The following is a 19,502-nucleotide window of genomic DNA, read 5'->3' on the forward strand; positions in this document are numbered from 1 at the left end:
TTCATACTTGTTTATTTGTTGATTCTGGTCTTATTCCTGATTTCTAGTGTTAATCAAGGTCAAACGGGCAGAGTTTTCAAGAATTTCGCTTTCTTTAAAATATTTAATTTAAATAAAAAGTTATAGAGAAGGAAAGGTAGAAGTCATATAAAAAGAAAAAAACTATGGTTGTAAAATACAAATAAGTAAAATAGAATCTAAAATGTCACAGAGGTTACAGTTTTATTATGTATCCTTAGTTACTTTTTATAAATTATGAAATATATGACTTTTTAAAGAAGTAAAAATCACCATTAAGCTTTAAACCGGAAATTCATTAAGCTTTAAATTGGAAATGCATCCTGGTTAATACAGTACAGATAATCAACTAAAATTGCAAACTATAATAAATTAGATAAAAATAATATACTATAATAAATTAGATATTAAAAATACTCATGAAAATTGAAATATAAATGGCATAACTAGAAAAAAAAACATTGGGGTATGGTGCAAAATACATGTATCAAATTGCAACACAGGAATGGTTTCCATTTAGAATTGAATTCTGCATCAGATTTACTTTTTAGATAGGAAGTTATTCTGGAGACAGGTATATTGCCACAAGTTGGTTAACTATTCTTCCAAGGAAGGAACCAAGCAACCTTATGTATAAGGAATATATCCCTGTGGCAGTTAACATATTCAAAACTGGTTCATTTTTTTCTTTCATTAGAAAGCAAAAAGGAGAACTCGTTCACCCCACTTCCCTCTAGTCTTCTATTATGTTCTGTCTCCCTCAGCTGAACATTGTGGGATTTTTTTTTTAGGCAGCTAAGCACATATTGAAAACATAAAATGGGCTGTCACAAGTGACCATTTTATTATCTAGAGATATAGGTCCTAGAATCATTCTTAGAATAGAATAGAATAGAATTTTTATTGGCCAAGTGTGATTGGACGCACAAGGAATTTGTCTTGGTGCATACGCTCTCAGTGTACATAAAAGAATCAAGAATCATAAGGTACAACAAGAATCATAAGGTACAACACTTAATGATAGTCATAGGTTACAAATAAGCAATCAGGAAACAATATCAATATAAATTGTAAGGATACCAGCAACAAGGTTACGGTCATAAGTGGGAGGAGATGGGTGATGGGAATGATGAGAAGATTAATAGTAGTGCAGACTTAATAGTTTGACAGTGTTGAGGGAATTATTTGTTTAGCAGAGCAATGGCATTCGGGAAAAAACTGTTCTTGTGTCTAGTTGTTCTGGTGTGCAGTGCTCTAGCGTCATTTTGAGGGTAGGAGTTGAATAATATTTTTGCATTTCCTTTAAAAAATTAAAAATCCATAAGGCTGAAAATTAGGTGGATATCAAAAAAAGAGGATTTGGCAGACATCGTATTACTGTCTGTAATATAACATAATTTTTTGTTTAGATGATGACCTAAATCACTTGTAGTCATCAGGAGCACTGTGCAGATAATTCTGGATATTTATTTCCCCCTACAATTTATTATTGGACATCCCAAATTAACAACACCTGTAAGTGTCATCTGCTGGAATAAAGCGGCACAGTCTTAAGTACTCTGCTGAAGTGTCAAAGAAATTGGAGAAGAGGGTATGCTGAGATTGCTGCTGTCAAATTGCCAGTTCTGGTGAGAGTAAGTTTTAGTGTAAATTAATTAATATAAAGCGTAATCAAGATGTACTGTTTTTGCCCCTTTTCACTTTAAAAGTTGGGGATAGGCACCAAATACATCATTAAATCCAGTGAAATGATTTCTAAAACCATTTAGAACAAAATAAGTGAAAAGATTCTAAAAACTAAGAGTAAGAAATGTGCTCTATGAAGTACTTAATGTTGCACCTTCCACATACAGATTACATTGGTTTCATGTGTGCCCTTCATAGGGACTTGTAGGAGTGTTAGCATCCTCACAAGCACTCTGCTGCCATTAAGAAAAGTAAGTCATGGGGAAATAAATTAATGTTCAGTGGAGGAATTGTTTACAGTGTTAGTAATTAAACTATCACGTCTGGAGGACATTTGATTCCCTGAACAGTTTCGAATATTTAAGAATACTTAAAAATTCTTTTTTCTCTCCTGTGAAACAAAATAGTGCATTTCTGACCTTCATTTGGATTATCTAATGAGAAAGTGGATTGAATTAATATATAATCCAATCCAATCCAAAAGGACTTTGGGCAGGCAACAACAAGGCACCAAATTTAAAATGTACAATAAAGACAACAGAAACCAAAAATCATTGGTATCATTAATAATACCTATGACAGTCATCCACAATCAGATGGGTTTAAGCATGTTGGAACATTTGAGTTTACTTTCCAAAATGTAAGGAGGATAGTGGCTGCCTGAAATACTACACAGGAGATGTTTCAAAAATTGGGGGTTACCAAAGGGCTGTCCACATCTTATGTACAATATCTCCAAAAGAGGAGACTCTTAGAAAACCATGTCTAGATGTTTTTTGCAGGAACAGGATCAGGCATGGCTGTAGACATTTTGGTGCCCTAGGCAAAGACATATTCTGGTATCTCCTATGGTTAAACTCATCTTCTAATTTTGTTAGGAATTTGAAAAATGCATCCCCCCCCCCAATTTTTGAGCTTAGAATTTTCTGTGAAATTATGTTTACCCCTTGAACAGATCCACTGACACCGAGTGCACTGTTTACTGCTTTTTGCTTTTTAATGGGTTTATTGCAGTTTGTTAGAAACCTTTTCAATTTTGGTGTTCCCCAAAATTTGACATCTTCGTTGACTGGTTACCTAGACCCAAATCGGGTTGTTGCATGATGTAAGCAGATAATGAAGTTTTAAAAAATGTTTGTGCTTGGCAAGATTGCAAGTCGAGAAAGATGATATAGACAATAGATAATAAGGTGGAGGGAAGAGGTCAAAGATCATATTGGAATGTCTTTTAGTGACTGCTAGAATTAAGTTTGAAGTGGCAAGCTACAGTCACCAGAAATGAAACCCAACTTCTAGCATTTAAAATATTACTTCTTTGTTTGGTTGTCCCATTATTTTTGGAGCTCTCATTCTTACCCCACTCCCCCCAGATCACCAACTAATTAAACATAACAAAACTCTCACAAGCAAGTAAGATAAATAATTTAATCCTAAATCATGTATTAAAATACAGTAGTTAAATTTAGATCTGCAAATAAGCTTTTAGATGTTTTTCATTTTACTGATATTTCAGTGATGCTAAATGAGCTATTTGCTAAACATTATGGACACCTACAGAAAGTTCTCATCTTGCCTAGCTGAGATTTGGAACCCAAATATTCTTTGTTACTTCTGCTAATCAAAATAAATATCTAGTTTAGCCATTTTATCCATTCCTACCTGGAAACACATTCGATAGTAGTCTTGGCAAACGCTCATAGGATCATTCTTTAAATTGTTCATGTTAAAATGATGCCTCTAAAGTGGAAATAACAAGTCCCATGTAGGCATTTGTTCTAAAAAATGGAGTTGACACGAGAAGAACCTTACTTTGAACATGTTATTCTCATTGTCCTTTCTCCCCGCTGCACATAATAGATTCACTGTCTTCTGATTGACGAATTTCAGAATTTTGATACCGCAATTAATGGACACAATGCAAGTGGAGAATACCAAACATAAGAGTTGCATCTAATATCATCTGTCACATCACTAAAAGAATCCACCTATCAAACACTTATCATCCCTCCCCAAATACTCATACACCCTGTATATACAAACAATCTGTCTTCTGGGATGTGTTGTCAAAGCAACTACAAAGTTAAAAGTAAAACCAAATTCTACTAAGAATATCAACAGATTCTCACCCTAGGTCAGATGATCTCTGAAATGCCTCAATTTTCATGGCATTAGCTGAAATTGGTAAGATTAAACATTTAAAAGGACACCAAAGCTTTAAGAAAGAACAGTGTTACAACTGAATATATGAAATGATGCTTTTTTTTTAAAAGTTTGTAGGCATCATTTTTCTGGAAGTGGTGGGAGCATTTTATTAGCAGAGAGCCTTCAATCTGCCCTCTATGGGGAATCCAGTTCTTCCTCTTTCATTTCCCTTGGGTTGCTCAAAGAGAAGGGAGGGGCTATATACAGTATTTAGAAATGGGGGGGGGAGCTCAAGCCTTTTCAAAATGAAAAGATTTCAGGAAATGAAAATAGAAGGCAAGGACACAGTTGCTGCTTGACAAATAGGGAGCAGAGGCCAAAATATGTCTGAGCACAGACCTAGTAAGTATCAATCTTTAATTCCTATTAATTGCTATGTATAGTTGAGAAGATTAGGTGAGAGGTGATTTAGGTGTCTGCAGCCTTATACTACCTGGGTACTTCCACTAAGGCACACATGTGGGCAAGGGTTGCCCATCCCTTCTTTTTACAGGCTGGGCTGTAGCAGCTTTTATGCAACTTTTTTTAAAAAGTGATTTTTTTTCCCAATTGGATTCATGCAAGTTGCTAAGCCACACATCATGGTTTACATCACGTATTAAGCAGTAACTTTAATCAGCTGTCCAACAATGGGACCTGCTCATAACTTACTTATCATTGACCTGCATTTTTGAAATCAGGCTGCTAAATTATGGTACAAGATTGTATGAATCACAGCAAAGTCAATCCTTTGCCTCACATTTTTTGCAATTGTGAGATGATCCACATAGAAGTTATTCCTTAATATACTATTTTGGTTTGCACTGTCAGAACTGGGATATTATTTCCGTGTCTATAGTACAGAATAAATTATTTCCAGTGTTGTTATACAGAAATAATTTAGATTATTATTATTTAAAAAAAAAAATAGAAGGAATGTTTGTGTTTTGTGAAAGTAGATGCTCTATTTTTAAACTGGGTAGTATCTGCCATTTTTACTATTGTTCTTATCCAGTGGTGGGATTCAGCCAGTTCGCACCACTTCGGGAGAACCGGTTGTTAACTTTGTGAGCTGTTTGGCAAACTGGTTGTTGGAAGAAATCATTAGGGCGGAGAACTGGTTGTTAAATTACTTGAATCCCATCACTGTTCTTATCCCTCCAATTTTGGGGACAGTCCTGAGTAATCTGAAATTATCTCTATCTGCAGTTTTTCCCCCATTCTGTTTGAAGCTAAATATGATACATTTTTCAAATACTGTACTGTCCTATTGCTCTTCTTCCTACTATTTATGTTTTCCCCATCCCTTTCTCTGCCCGCTCTATGTAGCATTGGCTTAATCATGTATTTTAGAAAACTTGAAAGTTTAACCACTTTTCCCCTCCTCCACTGCCACTACATCATCTAAATGGGCTTCCCTAATATAGACCATTTCTAATAATGGGCATGTTTCAGTCTTTTTCTTGGCACCAACATTGATGATGTTACCTAGTTTGGGTAATGAAACGTCTGCAAGAAAACAACCAAGTTCAGAGACCACCAAGGACCCCTCAATCTTTTTTCCTCCCTTAATGACATCATCTTGTGTTCTTTGTTCCCCAGAGCAAGAGGTCAACGAAGTGAACCTTTCCAGGTTAAGACTCCGAGTTCTTCCACTTGAAGTGCTACAAAACAATAGTATAGAGAGTCTGAATTTGGACCGGAACAAGCTGAAACATGTCACTGGGATTTCACGTCTTTACAACCTGAAAAAATTGATTTTGTCGAAAAATGCAATGACGGATTTCCCAGTGGAAATCGAAAACCTGATCCATCTGGAGAAGCTGGAGCTCAATCAAAATCAAATCCGAGATATCCCCGAGGGGATCTTCTCTTCTCTCCCTAAGTTAAAACATCTTCGACTTAACAACAATCATTTAGACAGTCTTCCTAAGGATTTAAGTTCCTGTCGGGACTGTCTCCAGTATCTGAACTTGTCCACAAATGTATTTCAAGCCGTCCCTCAAGTAGTCTTGGAGTTGAAAAACTTGCAAGAATTCTACATACAAAATAACTTTTTGCGTCAGCTCCCTAAAGAGATGTTCACCGAGCTGTCCCTGAAGATGTTCAAAGTAAATGGGAACTCACTGAGGGAACCCCCAAACGAGGTATGTGCAGGGGGTATCAAACAGATCATCAGTTACTTCAATCAGCTACAGAACGGCCAAGCTGAGGAGGACAAGCGTGTCAAGACAATGTTTTTGGGGACATCCTTAGCAGGAAAGTCTACAGTGTGCAAAAGCTTAAAGCAGGGACAAGTTGTTCGACTATCCATGGAAGAACGCACCGTTGGGATTGAGATAAGCGAGTTCCACATCCAAGGCTTCACCTTTCTCTTTTGGGATTTTGCTGGCCAGCTGGAATACTATGTGACCCACCATATGTTCATTACTTCACAGGCCCTTGTCATCTTGGTCATTAACCTTCACCAGTAAGTGTTCCCTGGCTTTCTGTGCGAACATGTATTGTACTTATTGAGATTTATAAGAGCCCTGGTGGCGCAGCAGACTAAAGCACTGTTATTAACATCAGCTGCCTGCAATTACTGCAAGTTCAAATCCCACCAGGCTCAAGGTTGACTCAGCCTTCCATCCTTTCTAAGGTAGGTAAAATGAGGACCCGGATTGTGGGGGCAATAAGCTGACTTTGTATAAATATACAAAAGTATGAAGGCTTAACGCGTTGTAAGCCGCCCTGAGTCTCCGGAGAAGGGCGGCATATAAATCAAATTTAAAAAAAAAATGGTCACTCAAATTATAAACTGTAATTTAGGACAGCTAGTGTGTGTTTTAGGGCACACAACAAAAAATAACCAATACATTTAACAAAACACAAAGATAGGATGCAATATAATCAAGGCTGAACAGCAATCATATTTATATTCTTGACACCATCAAGCTGGCTCATCCAACATCCTAGCCAGTGGTGGAATTCATTTTTTTTTTACTACCAGTTTTGTGGGCATGGCTTGGTGGGTGTGGCAGGGAAAGGATATTGCAAAATCTCCATTCCCACCCCACTCTGGGGCCAGCCAGAGGTGGTATTTGCCAGTTCTCCGAACTACTCAAAATTTCCACTACCGGTTCTCCAGAACCTGTCAGAACCTGCTGAATAGCACCCCTGATCCTGGCCCTAATACCAAGAAGCGTGAAATGTTTTTCAGTGACAGTTCCCTTTAATTTAAGCAGAACAGATAAATCTAAATCTGCACACATAGTTCTAAATGAGTCACATTTAAATGCTTAAAACTTTGGCTGACTCTTGGTGGTAATATAGAGGCAACAATCACCGTTTTTATCCTGCTTCGCTGCAATCTGATAAGTGGGGCATCTAAGGCTAAATGTCATGCCAGTCCATCTCAACTCACTTCCAATAAACCAGCGTAGGGTTGCACTGCACTGTTTCTGAAGAAAATACACAATTTTTATACTAAAAATTAATTCTTGTAAGATTTTTTGACCCAGAAGGAACTTTACCACACACAAAAAAGTATCCCTTTAATCAGTCCTGCCCAGAGTTTTGAATTTTCAACAATGGATATCAGTTGAATTCCCAGCAAGCCAAATATAGCAATCAAAAGATCGATTCCCTGTTGTTTCTGTCTAAAGTTGAAAAATAATAGATCACACACAGAATGTGTTTCTCATATTTAGTTACAGATACTTTATACTTTTCTACACAGCTTTTTTAAATGGTTCGTTTTTGTTGGCTTGTCTTTTGCCTCCAATGATGGATATATTAAATAATGTTACACTTCAATTCATCACTTCAATTCATTTTGTAGTATGCCGAGATCATACGTTTGATACTCTGGGCCAGCCTTTTTTATTTCAGCAGAAATGAACTGCTTGTAGTGTCACTGATGGGTAAAGCTTGGCAGATGGCTGTTTAAGGTAGTGTCTCCTTGCTTTGAATTTTTACTTAAGGAGCTCTGCCCCAGGGGTGAAATCCAGCAGGTTCTGACAGGTTCTGGAGAACCGGTAGCGGAAATTTTGAGTAGTTTGGAGAACCGGCAAATGGCTGGCCCCAAAGTGGGGTGGGAATGGAGATTTTGCAATATCTTTCCTCCCAGGAGTGGGGAGGGAATGGGGATTTTGCAGTATCCTTCCCCTGGAGTGGGGTGGGAATGGAGATTTTGCAGTATCCTTCCCCTGGAGTAGGGTGGGAATGGAGATTTTACAGTATCCTTCCCCTGCCATGCCCACCAAGCCATATCATGCCCACCAAGCCATGCCCACAGAACCGATAGTAAAAAAATGTGAATTTCACCACTGCTCTGCACTATTTTACAAGTATTAGTATATAACTTTAATGAGGAAGTTGAGGAAAAAAAGAAACTCCAGGTGAGTTGCCAGTATTACATGACGATTGGGACTACAGGTAGTCCTCGATTTACAACAGTTTGCTTAGTGACTGTTCAAAGTTACAACGGCACTGAAAAAATGTGAGTTATGACCATTTTTCACACTTATGATTGTTGCAGCATCCCCATGGTCAGGTGATCCAAATTCAGATGGTTGGCAACTGACTCATATTTATGACAGTTGCAGTGGCCTGGGATCATGTGATCCCCTTTTGTGACCTTCTGACAAGCAAAATCAATGGGGAAACCAGATTCACTTAACAGCCGCGTTCCTAACTTAACGCCTGAAGCGATTCACTTAACAATGGTGGGAAGAAGGTAGTAAACTGGAGCAAAATTCACTTAACCAATGTCTCACTTAGCAACAGAAATTTTAGGCTCAATCGTGGTCATAAATGGAGGACTATCTGTATTGAAAATATTTGCATTTAAATAAGCTATTTTATGAGCACGTTGGCAGGTCGGTTGGCTCAGTGATCCGTTACTTTCCATAGGTATCAGTTTACCAATGACTCCTTCAAGGATCTTGTTGGATTTTGGATTAGCAACCTCTTTATGCGAGTGCCAAATTCTGTAGTCCTTCCTGTGGGAACTCACGTGGACGCTTGTTCAGAAGAGGAGGTTGAAGAAAAGAAAAAGGATATCATGTCCAAGATACAGGCCATGCTGGAGGAGAGAAAGACCAACTTAACTCACCTCATTACTAACCTGGAAGACAATGAGGAATCAGAGTTCTATGAAGACCAGTGGACTCGAGTGAAAGAAATGGAAAATTGCACCCTTACAGTAAGGAATGTTGTCATATATATTTCATATACAATTATCTCGACCCAGAAACTGCGGGCATGCAATTGTCCAAACATCTTGGGAAACAATCTAAAGCAGCGATGACATGGGTCCTTTTTTTTTGGGCCAAATCTTTAGCCAATCAGATGACATTCCTACTTTTAGGAGAGAGGGAGAAATTTTACAATTGTTCTAATTTTGTCATGCTATACATAAACATGTATGATATCTCCTATTCCACTCCGTTCTCCACTGAGCTTCCACTAAGCTTCCACACCAAGCAGTATGTTAGTAATTCCCCTCTTCTCCACTTGCTTGTTTGAAGCTCTCTTTGTCCCTATGCGTTTTCTGTTCTAGATTCTAGATCTTGTTCCTGTCAACGGCATGGATTACCTAGACATTAAAAAACTCGAAGAAACCATTTTGGAGCATGTCAAGAATGAAGAGCTCTTCCCCAATGTCATCCAAGTGCTGCCCCCTATCTATAAACGAGTAGAAGCAGCAATTGTGGATATGATGCAAAATAACGAAGAGATGACTGAACATGGCAAGTAAATATTATTAGTGGCATTTTATAGATTTCCTCTTTGTTTTCTTTACTGTGTTGTTATTAAGTGGGAGCAATCCCTTTGGGAACATGTGCAATGGAATATGTGTATTTCACCACAGCTGTATAGCCACCACTAGCTCAGAACAATTATTTGGGGCCTAGTTCCTAAACTCTTTGCCTGGGCCTAAATTAAAACTCTGAGTTCATTTGGATATCTAGAGCCACTGAGGCAATTGGTCTTCTGGTGCATGCCTCCTCTTTGTGCAAATAAATAAATTTATTTGGGTGCTACGTTTCCTGATTATTTAGGGCAAGTATTTATTTAAAAACATAAAAATCCACATAAATCAATGTTTTAATTGATTTATTACATTAATTAATTAATTATAAGCCTATTGGATAAAAAAAGTTAATTGACTGGGCTTAAAGATTTGAAACATTAGAAAGAGAAAGAACCCTTTGAATGAAGTTCTCATGGAAATATTCTTTGTGTACGTGTATGTACCTTTCAGTCATTTTTTTTTTTTTTTACTCCTGGTGACTGTATAGTCTTGGTAGTATTCTTACCAAGGTTTTGGAACTAGGTGGCGCAGTGGTTAGAGTGCAGTACTGCAGGCTACTTCAGCTGACTGCTAGCTGCAGTTCAGCAGTTCAAATCTCACCCGGCTCAAAGTTGACTCAGCCTTCCATCCTTCTGAGGTGGATAAAATGAGGACCCAGATTGTTGAGGGCAATATGCTGACTCTGTAAACCGCTTTGAGAGGGCTGTAAAAGCACTGTGAAGCGGTATATAAGTCTAAATGCTATTGCTAATGCTAGTTTGCCATTGCCTCCTTCCTAGGGCTGAGAGAGACTAACTGATCCAAGGACACCCAGCTGGCTTTGCGCCTAAGTCACCACCTCTCAATTTCTAGCCTGATGCCTTAACCATTACAACAAACTGGCTCTCTCTCCTTAATTTAGGCAGCCATAATAAATTAATCATGGTGTGGAAAGAAAAAAAAAATGAGACCCATATTTCCCACTTAAAATTATAAATTCAAACTCTTACATTAAGTTGTTGGGGATGACAGCATCCCATCTTCCCCGAAGGCATATAATTTCAACAGCAACAAGACTTCAATAAAAAAGCCTTATCCTAAATGTTCAGAATTTAATGCATAGATTGATAACATTATCTTATGATTCTCAAACCTGTGTTTATTACTGGATATCAGAGAGCAAAGCTGGGCAAGCTAATTTAAATGCCAAAATAATGTTCACCTAGTAGAATTGGCCTTATTTATTTTTCTTTTGATTTTGCTCATTTAGAAGTCCAGGTAGTTCTCAATTTACTAACAGTTTGTTTAGTGACCGTTCAAAATTACAACGGCACTGAAAAAAGGGACTTATGAACGTTTTTCACACGTACAACTATTGCAGCATCCTTATGATCACATGATCAAAATTCAGCCGCTTGGCAACTGACTCACATTTATGACGGTGGCAGTATCCTGGGATCATGCAACCACCTTCTGACAAGCAAAGTCAATGGGGAAGTCAGATTCACTTAAGAATCAACAAGAACACCGTTGATTCACTTAACAACTGTGGCAAGAAAACTCATAAAATGGGACATTGTTCATTTAACAACTGTCTCACTTAACAACACAAATTTTGGGCTCAATTATGGTTGAACTTTGAAGACTACGTGTAGCTTGGAGCATAGAACATAGTGTTTGACTGCCTGAGGCTGTCTTTCTCGAAGCAGCCCTCAACAAGTGCTCTTCTATTATTTTAGGGATGGTGAGTTTCAATCTTTTACACAGCAAGCTCTCCTACCAATATCATTTGGATATAGAACTTCTGCGGGATATTTTGAGATATCTTCATCGCATTGGATTAATTGTATGGTATGAAAAGATCAAGCAGCTGAAGGACACAGTGTTCTTATGTCCAACTATTCTGATCACTCTCTTCAAAGTGAGTACCTCCTTGATTCCACCTTAGCACCAGGAGTTCTCTGCTTCTCTAAAGTTAGCTAGAAGCCAAATTTCCAGAGACCATAGGTTTTAAAAAAATGGTTCTCGTATGTATAACTTGCTCCCAATCATAACAGACATTTTGCGGGGTGCTACAAAGGCAAAACAAAACAAAACAACAAATTTAAACCATTAAAATAATGGCATAAACAATCTTCCATAGACTCAACAGTAGCCGCCAAAGCTTCCCCTTATGTTTTCTCCCAAGTCCCATTCAGCAAAGATTATTATTGATATTAATGAAAAGTGCTGGATTTTGGGAAAGGGGTGGGGTCATTCATGAACAGTCTCTACATTTTCTTCTGTATTGTCTCTGATTTAAACCAATGGTGTATTGGTAAATGCTTTTATCCCATTTTCAAGCAAAATAGAATGAGAACCAAACTGCCCATGAGGTGACTTTCACATAGAAAAATGCTTCCATTTGGGTGGTGGGGTGGGAGGGATCCTATTTTTCCTGTTCTACTCTTCTTCCTTGTCTTTCTGACAGCTATCTGAGGGTTGAGAGACACCCCTCTCCCAGAACAGAATAAAATATAATGTGAAGTAGGAGAGGCATATTGAAGTCAAGTTGTATAAATGCAATGTATTAAGTTCCTATCCAGTATCTTTATCTAAACAAGATCAGTGCTTGGGGTTCATAATTTTGAAGTATGGATAGTCACTTGGCATTCCGACTGTATTTTACTTCAGAAAAACAATGGTTTGTTACTAGTCAGAATAGAAGTGGATATTCTGTCCAGAAGCACCAGCTAAATGGTGCAGCCATCCAGTTCGGTGCAGGAATTCAAAATACTATATACCCTTACCACTTACTGAGAACTTTTGAATGTTCTTTGTATGTTTCAGCTTAACTTAGTTAGACACCATGTTTCCTTTACTTTCCACTTCCAACAAGTATTAAAAGGCAGTGGACTATGCTTCAGACCTATGGGACAGGTTCATGTCCTGTTCAAATCCTAAGGGTCAGAAAGAAAAGCGTGGTCTGAGGGTGGGAGTACAGGGAGAATGGAAGAGTAGCCCAATTATTTCTGTTTCTGAGTTGAGATTTCAATTTATAAAGTTTTAAAAGGAGGTAGGACAGGAGTTGTATGGTTTTATTGTTGGTATGATTAATCATTTAGGAATCAGAAAGATACAAGACACCAAGAGGTTTACTTGTAAGTCTTGATTTATCTTCAGTCAACTCCACTAGCAAAATTGTGAGCCTACTTAGGCAAATATGTTTCTGTTTTTGTAGACTCTTGTGAGGTATGGCCTAATGCAACAGCTGGAGAGCATTTCTGTGGACATCTTGATAGGAGAACATGCCACCATCCGAGACCGGGCCAATTGGGCATTGACGTTTAAATCCAAAGCCATCCTATGCCAGAAAGCCATGAGAGCTTTGCTTAAGCAGCAGCTTACTTTAGACAACATGGTAGACATCTTTGAGGAAATGGTGGGAAGCAGATTCCAGAAGGGGAAACTCTTCAGCCTACTTGAGCACTTTGAGATCTGCCTGGAGATCAGAAATGTAGAAGGACTTAATCCTAGAGCCAGAACATTTGTACCTGGGGAGCCATGGGAAACTCTGCCAAACCTGGAGAAGGACACACACTACTTATTTCCTAACTATCTCAATCAAAGTCAGGAGGTTTCAGCAAGGTGGGGAGAAGATCACAAAGAGGACTTGCATATTCGCTTGTATTTTTCTCCTGAGATCCCAGAGGGCTTCTTCCAAAGGTATTGAATAGTATCTGCTAAACGTCATAGATAATGACAAGCCGTCCTGTGGCCAATATCTACAACTGAGGGCCTCTTTGAACCCGGAGCCAGTTGATTTGCCCAAGCAAAGGTCAAATATAAGGATGAGGCCACCACTATTCACTGGATAATGTCTGACAATTTGCCACTTTTATCTTTACAAAACTGTGAGGCTTTTGTTGGGTATTGGTAGTTTGACTGATACTCCATTGTCTTTAAAGTAATCTGTTCTAATCCTCTGTTAGAGTATTTTCCTGCAGACTGTCAAATGGAGACCCACTCTAATTTGCAGAAAAGTAAATTTATGACAATTTTGCAAATACAAAAGTGGAACATGCAGTTGTAACCAAGCTACTTAATTCTGCAGTCCGACTGCAGGCAAGAAGCCTCAAGTCTAGGAATTGATTGCAGCATGTTTCTGAAAGATACAATAGCCTTCATCACACAGTAACCCCACTTCCTTCACAGAACTCAAAGCCACCTACAGGACATTTCTACCTCCGGTTTTCTTCTCAACCCTAGGCATTTAGTGACTAGACCAGAATTCTTCAAGGAGCTTCCATGCTGAGTATGAGCTTGAATCTGATCTCTCATGGCCAAACCACCATTAATAACTACACCCCACTAGTTTTAAGCATTAGGGACTCTCTAGAACTGTGATGGCAAACCTATGGCATGCGTGCCATAGGTGGCACACAGCGCCCTCTCTGATGGCACACAAGCTGTCGTTCCAGTTCAGCTCTGCTGCGCACCTCCTGCCGGCCAGCTGGTCTTCAGGTCTCTGCTGCGCATGCGTGGGGGCCAGGGCACGTGTAGGGGACGGCTACATGTGCATGCCCGGGGGGCTGGGGTACATGCAGGGGAATATGTGTGCACATGCGGGGCCGGGGCGCATGCGAGGGGCCACGTGTGCATGCATGGGGGGCAGGGCCATGCAGGGGGGTGCATACACAGGTGCGGGGCATATGAGGTCATGTGTGCATGTATGGGGCGGAGTGCATGCACGGGAGCCTCACACGCATTGCATTTTGGGGGTTCAGGTGCCCGCACGCTTTGGCCAACCCGTCTGGAAAAGGTTAGCAATCACTGTTTTAGAATATGGGCTGTTTAGTCCCCTCTTGAACTGATTATTGCTGCAACTGCCTGGGCCCAATTTAGCAGTACTAGTAATGCTGGGGGGAAAAGAGAACATCTTAAAATATGATCTGAAAGTATTGACTGTTTCCCCCTCCCCCCCCTCTTTCTTCCCAGACTCATGGTGAAAGCTTGTTCCTTCTTTTCAACTCACTGGGTTGCTAAAGCCATCTGCCTGCTCATATGCAGTGGCAAACCTTTACTGATCAAAGCAAATAACCAAAAAGGTTACAGCTACATTGAGCTCAGGTGCAGAAAGCCAGGAGAGAGGGCTGGTATGTACACAGGCATTGACTGCTTTTTTGGTTCAAATGTAATGTAAATGATAGAGAACAAAACAGTATACAGGTAGTCCTCAATTTACTACCAAAATAATCCAAAATTTATGTTGCCAAGTGAAATATTTGTTAAGTGAGTTTTACTCCATTTTGCGACTTTTCTTGGCACGGTTGTTAAATGAATCTGGCTTCCCTGTTGACTTTGCTTGTCAGAAGGTTGCAAAAAGGGATCACATGACCCCAGGACACTGTAACTGTCATAACTATGAGTCAGTTGCTGGGTGTTTGAAGTTTGATCACATGACCATGGGAATGTTGAAATGGTTGTGAAATGTGAAAAATGGTCATAAGTCACTTCCTGTTGACACGCAGTGACCAAGATAAACTTTGTGTGTCTATGGAGATTCTCAGTCATCCAAGTCATGGTTGTCCCAAAGGTTTCAAAAGGCAACTGGACTTTCTTGTTTTTTTTCCCTTGAAAACGTTTCACTTCTCATCCAAGAATCTTCCTCAGTTCTTCAGAAATGTTTTCAAGAAAAAAAAAAAATAACAAGTAAGTCCAGTTGCCTTTTGGAAAGCACCTTTGTGCACAAGATGTTTAATCAGCAAAATTGCATCTGCTTTAAAGCATCTTTTAAAGCAGGGGTCTCCAACCTTGGCAACTTTAAGACTTGTGGACTTCAACTCCCAGAGTTCCTCAGCCAGAGACCCCTGCTTTAAAGTTCAGGCCAGCCTTTTGCAACTTGGGGCTCTCCAACAGCATCAAATATCAGCTCCCCCCAAACTCACAGCCTTTGGCTGGACTAGATGATGACTACGGGAGTTGAAATTCGACCCATCTAGGATTCATTAAGTTGGAGAAAGCTGGCCGCTCTGAATGTATCTTAAGACCGCACTCCCTGTTGCCTTTCTTTCAGGATTCCAGTTAACCTGGGACTTTATTATAACAATCATCTTCATCAACCAAAAACTCCTGGAGGAATGGCCTGGGCTCCATCTTTGCATAAAGGCTCCTTGCCGGACAGTTGAATGTCCTGCTGAATTTGTCTGGCCAGATCTGGATGATAAGATGACTGTGTACGTATTTCATGCTATGCACCAGCAAAAAATAAGACTGTAAAGTTTTTCAGAGTTTGCTGTTTAAATTACTTCGTTCCCTCTATATTGGCCTTTATCCAGAAAATATACACTATAACATTTGTCTTTCCAAAGCAGATCCTCAGCTGAGATACCTTGCTAGGAATCCTTGTTTTCTTAAGTTTAATTGAGGGATGGCTCTGTACCCTCTAATTTGACTTTTAAAAAGAAAACAAAACCTCCAAAATATTTAAAATAAGGCACTTGTTTTTATTTAAACATTTCTTCTGATAGCATTACTGAGGGTTTCACTTCTGCCACTTTTATAGTCTCCCTCATTTGGTGCATCAATCTCCCTAATCTGCTGCCTTCAAAATGTTTTAGGTCTCCTCTCCCATGGTTCCCAGCCAGCACAGCCCATACTAGACTGGAGATTAGGGAATGTGGACGGCACTAGATCAGAAAAAGCTGTGCTGAAGGATGGCTATTATGTCAGGTTCTTTCTTCAGTTTATAGATAGGGCTTCATCATTTTTTTTTTTAACCTTGTTAAACCTAAGCTAGAGAATATATTTATAGTCAAGCTAAGAGACTAATGTTTTTATATTTTTATTCAAATGACTTATTTGGAGATGTTATGTTACTAATACAAGGTCTCCAAAGGGATATTCTTGAGAAATCAGCCTGAAATCTGAGCCTATCTCAAGGGGTCTACAGGAGGCTCAGGCTGCACTGGGGATTCAAGCTTAAATCTTTCCTGTTCTGTCCATCACCATACCACAAAATTGGTGTGTACAATTAAGACTAAGCCACACTATTTCTGAAGGATTTATACTTATCCAGGAATAGCAATAGGAAAGAATAGTGGATCATTGCTCAAATGACAATTTCTTTCCATTTTCGTTTGCATTTTTTCCAAATTACAGCAGTGGGATTTTAAATATCCCTTTGTACTTCTATAGCATTTCAAACTTTCATGTTTAAAGCATTCACAAAAATCACTGTTGGTAACCGAAGCAAACTTGACTCCAAACAAAGAAAGCCACCCATATTTTAAGAATTATTTTAATGCCTTTTTCTTTGAAAGTTCAAGATGAGGTACATCAGGGTCTCACTTCATTTTATCCCAGCCTTCATCTCAGTGATAAGTTGGTGTGAAATAGGTGTAACTGGCCTAGATCAATCAGTAAATTCCATGCTTGTATAGTGATTTGAACTTTGATCTTGTCCTTAGTCCTTAGATACCTTAAAGGTAAAGGTTCCTCTCGCACATATGTGCTAGTTGTTCCCAACTCTAGGGGGCATTTCAAAGCCGAAGAGCCAGCGCTGTCTGAAGACGTCTCCGTGGTCATGTGGCCGCATGACTAAACACCAATGACGCATGGAACACTGTTACCTTCCCACCAAAGGTGGTTCCTATTTTTCTACTTGCATTTTTTATGTGCTTTCGAACTGCTAGGTTGGCAGAAGCTGAGACAAATAACAGGAGCTCACCCCGTTACACAGCACTAGGGATTCGAACCGCTGAACTGCCAACCTTTCGATTGAAAGGCCCAGCATCTTAGCCACTGAGCCACCGCGTCCCCTTTTAGATACCTTAGTAGCAACCTATCATACTAGAGGCCAATCTGTTTAGTGATGCTTGGTCCTGTTTCTCATCCAACTTCCTTCCAGGTTCAAAGAAGACATTAAAACTTGTGGAATTTGTGCCCATCGATTTGAAACAGAGCTCCTCTTTCCCAAAGGTAAGGTTGGAATATTTGCCATTAATGTCAATGCTCTGACTTAATTATATAAATACCAATGTTAATGTTGGCAAAATTCCATGGTGCTGTCTGTGTTTAGATTACTTGTAGTATTTTATTGCAATTCAGGTATAATGGCTGTATAGCCCATCGGTTTTGGAGGGTTAAAGTGCGGGGACCGGGGAGGGAGCGGCACGCCCCCCCATTTTGGGCCTAGCAGGCCTGAGATAGACCCAAAATGGGGCATGGGGGGGTCATGCTCACGTCTGTGGGGGTGGGAGGAGTGGGGGAGGTGCACATGTGCAGGGGGGTGGGGGTCGCATGGGGGGTCACACGTGCATGTGAAGGGGCGGGGGAGCACAGCGGGGGTCGCGTGTGCATGCACAGGGGGGCGGGGCATGCAAGGGGGGCATTGCATTATGGGTGTGGGCACACATGTACGCACTGTCGCACGTGTGCACATGCTTTCGGCACCTGAGAGAAAAAAGGTTAGCCATCACTGCCCTATGCATAGCCCGGTGACTTGATACTTCACTGAGATAACCATAAACTTGGATGATAGGGAGGCAGCTTACCACGTGTCTGCCATAGCATGCCATAACATTATTGCAAAGGCCTAATATTACTAAGCATTTCACTTTTTCCACAGTTCCAAACAAACCAAGCAGAACTGAGGTTCCTGCACAATATTATATCACCAGCTATGGGAATGCTACCTTTGGAACCAGCACTGTCCATGTGGAAAGACAGGTTTGTTAATGTGGCAGTCTAAAGCATCCTTCCTTAAACTAGCTAGGAATTATGAATTCTAGTCCAACATATCTGGAGGACATCAAGTAAGGGAAAACTAGCCAGAAAAATGGAATGTAAGTTTGACCATGATGTCAAAAGCGCAGGTCATAACTGTCATGTACAGCATTTCTGGTACAAATTGGATGTCAGGTGTCGATGTCATCTCAAATAAATTGAAGTGCTGACATTCAACCTGCATTTACTCTAGTGCTGACATTGGACCCTTCATCTACCACTATTCTAGCATCAGCTATACTGCTATGAAACAAACAGTAAGATTTCATCCACTTATTCAGTATGATGCAAAGAAACCTCACTCTTTGCTTGAGACATGTCTACAATACGGAATCTCTGTATTATGGGCAGCCCATTGCTGAGGCAGGCTGAAATTGGTTCAAGGAGTAACAGCCTGGAAATACATAAAGTTTTCTCTGGAAAAACAGAAGAGAACCTCTCATCTGATAGGGAGATGACTTAGTGGTTAATTGACCGGTCCATAAGGATTTGGGAGAAATGGTGGTGGCTTTACTCTGGTTGATGACATTCAGCCAGGGAAAATTGCCAATTACTGTTCTTACAGGGACATGTGAAGTTGTATAGGTAGCAGCAGGGCATGGTCCCATTCCAGGGACACGTTAATAGCAAGATATGGGCACGTTATGATTTTTGCCAATATGATTTTCTCCCACTATTCTGGGTAGAAGCAATATATGGTAAAATGGATTGGGGGGGGGAAGGGGTTAAATGTAAAAACGAAAAATTCTGCAGGATTTGGGACTGGATCTCCAAAAGCTGCTTTGGACGATGCAAGAGGGCAAACACAAATACCTCTTTGCAAAAGATTTGTAAACTGTTCTTGCTAAGAAGTTCCACACTGGGGCTCCTTATATCCTCGAAAGCAATAGAGAACTTTATTCTATCATTGTAACATTTGGCTTTAGATCTGTTTAATTTGTTAAACAAAATCTGTAATTCATTTTCTGGTGTTTTTTGTTGTAGAACATCTTGGATAAATGAAAACAGCCACAAAGGATAAATCACTAGCCAACATCATTTCTGTCTATGTTATTTCATGATCATTTCAAAT

The 19,502-nt window shown here is 39.7% G+C and overlaps 1 protein-coding gene across 1 annotated transcript; it reads left to right on the forward strand.

Annotated features, from left to right (window-relative positions):
* The first annotated feature begins 4,229 nt into the window (after window positions 1-4,229).
* LOC139308800 (malignant fibrous histiocytoma-amplified sequence 1 homolog) lies at window positions 4,230-19,502 on the forward strand. Its single transcript, XM_070932651.1, has 11 exons — window positions 4,230-4,248; window positions 5,488-6,355; window positions 8,782-9,073; window positions 9,431-9,620; window positions 11,404-11,585; window positions 12,885-13,369; window positions 14,642-14,799; window positions 15,720-15,879; window positions 17,553-17,623; window positions 18,273-18,373; window positions 19,415-19,502. The coding sequence occupies exons 1-11, from the start codon at window positions 4,230-4,232 to the stop codon at window positions 19,430-19,432; spliced, it is 2,544 nt and encodes an 847-aa protein (XP_070788752.1). The 3' UTR covers window positions 19,433-19,502.

The sequence above is a fragment of the Pituophis catenifer genome, unplaced genomic scaffold (genome assembly GCF_029215685.1).
Source record: "Pituophis catenifer annectens isolate HBS135680 unplaced genomic scaffold, rPitCat1.0.hap2 SCAF_1, whole genome shotgun sequence".
Taxonomy (NCBI): Eukaryota; Metazoa; Chordata; class Lepidosauria; order Squamata; family Colubridae; genus Pituophis; species Pituophis catenifer.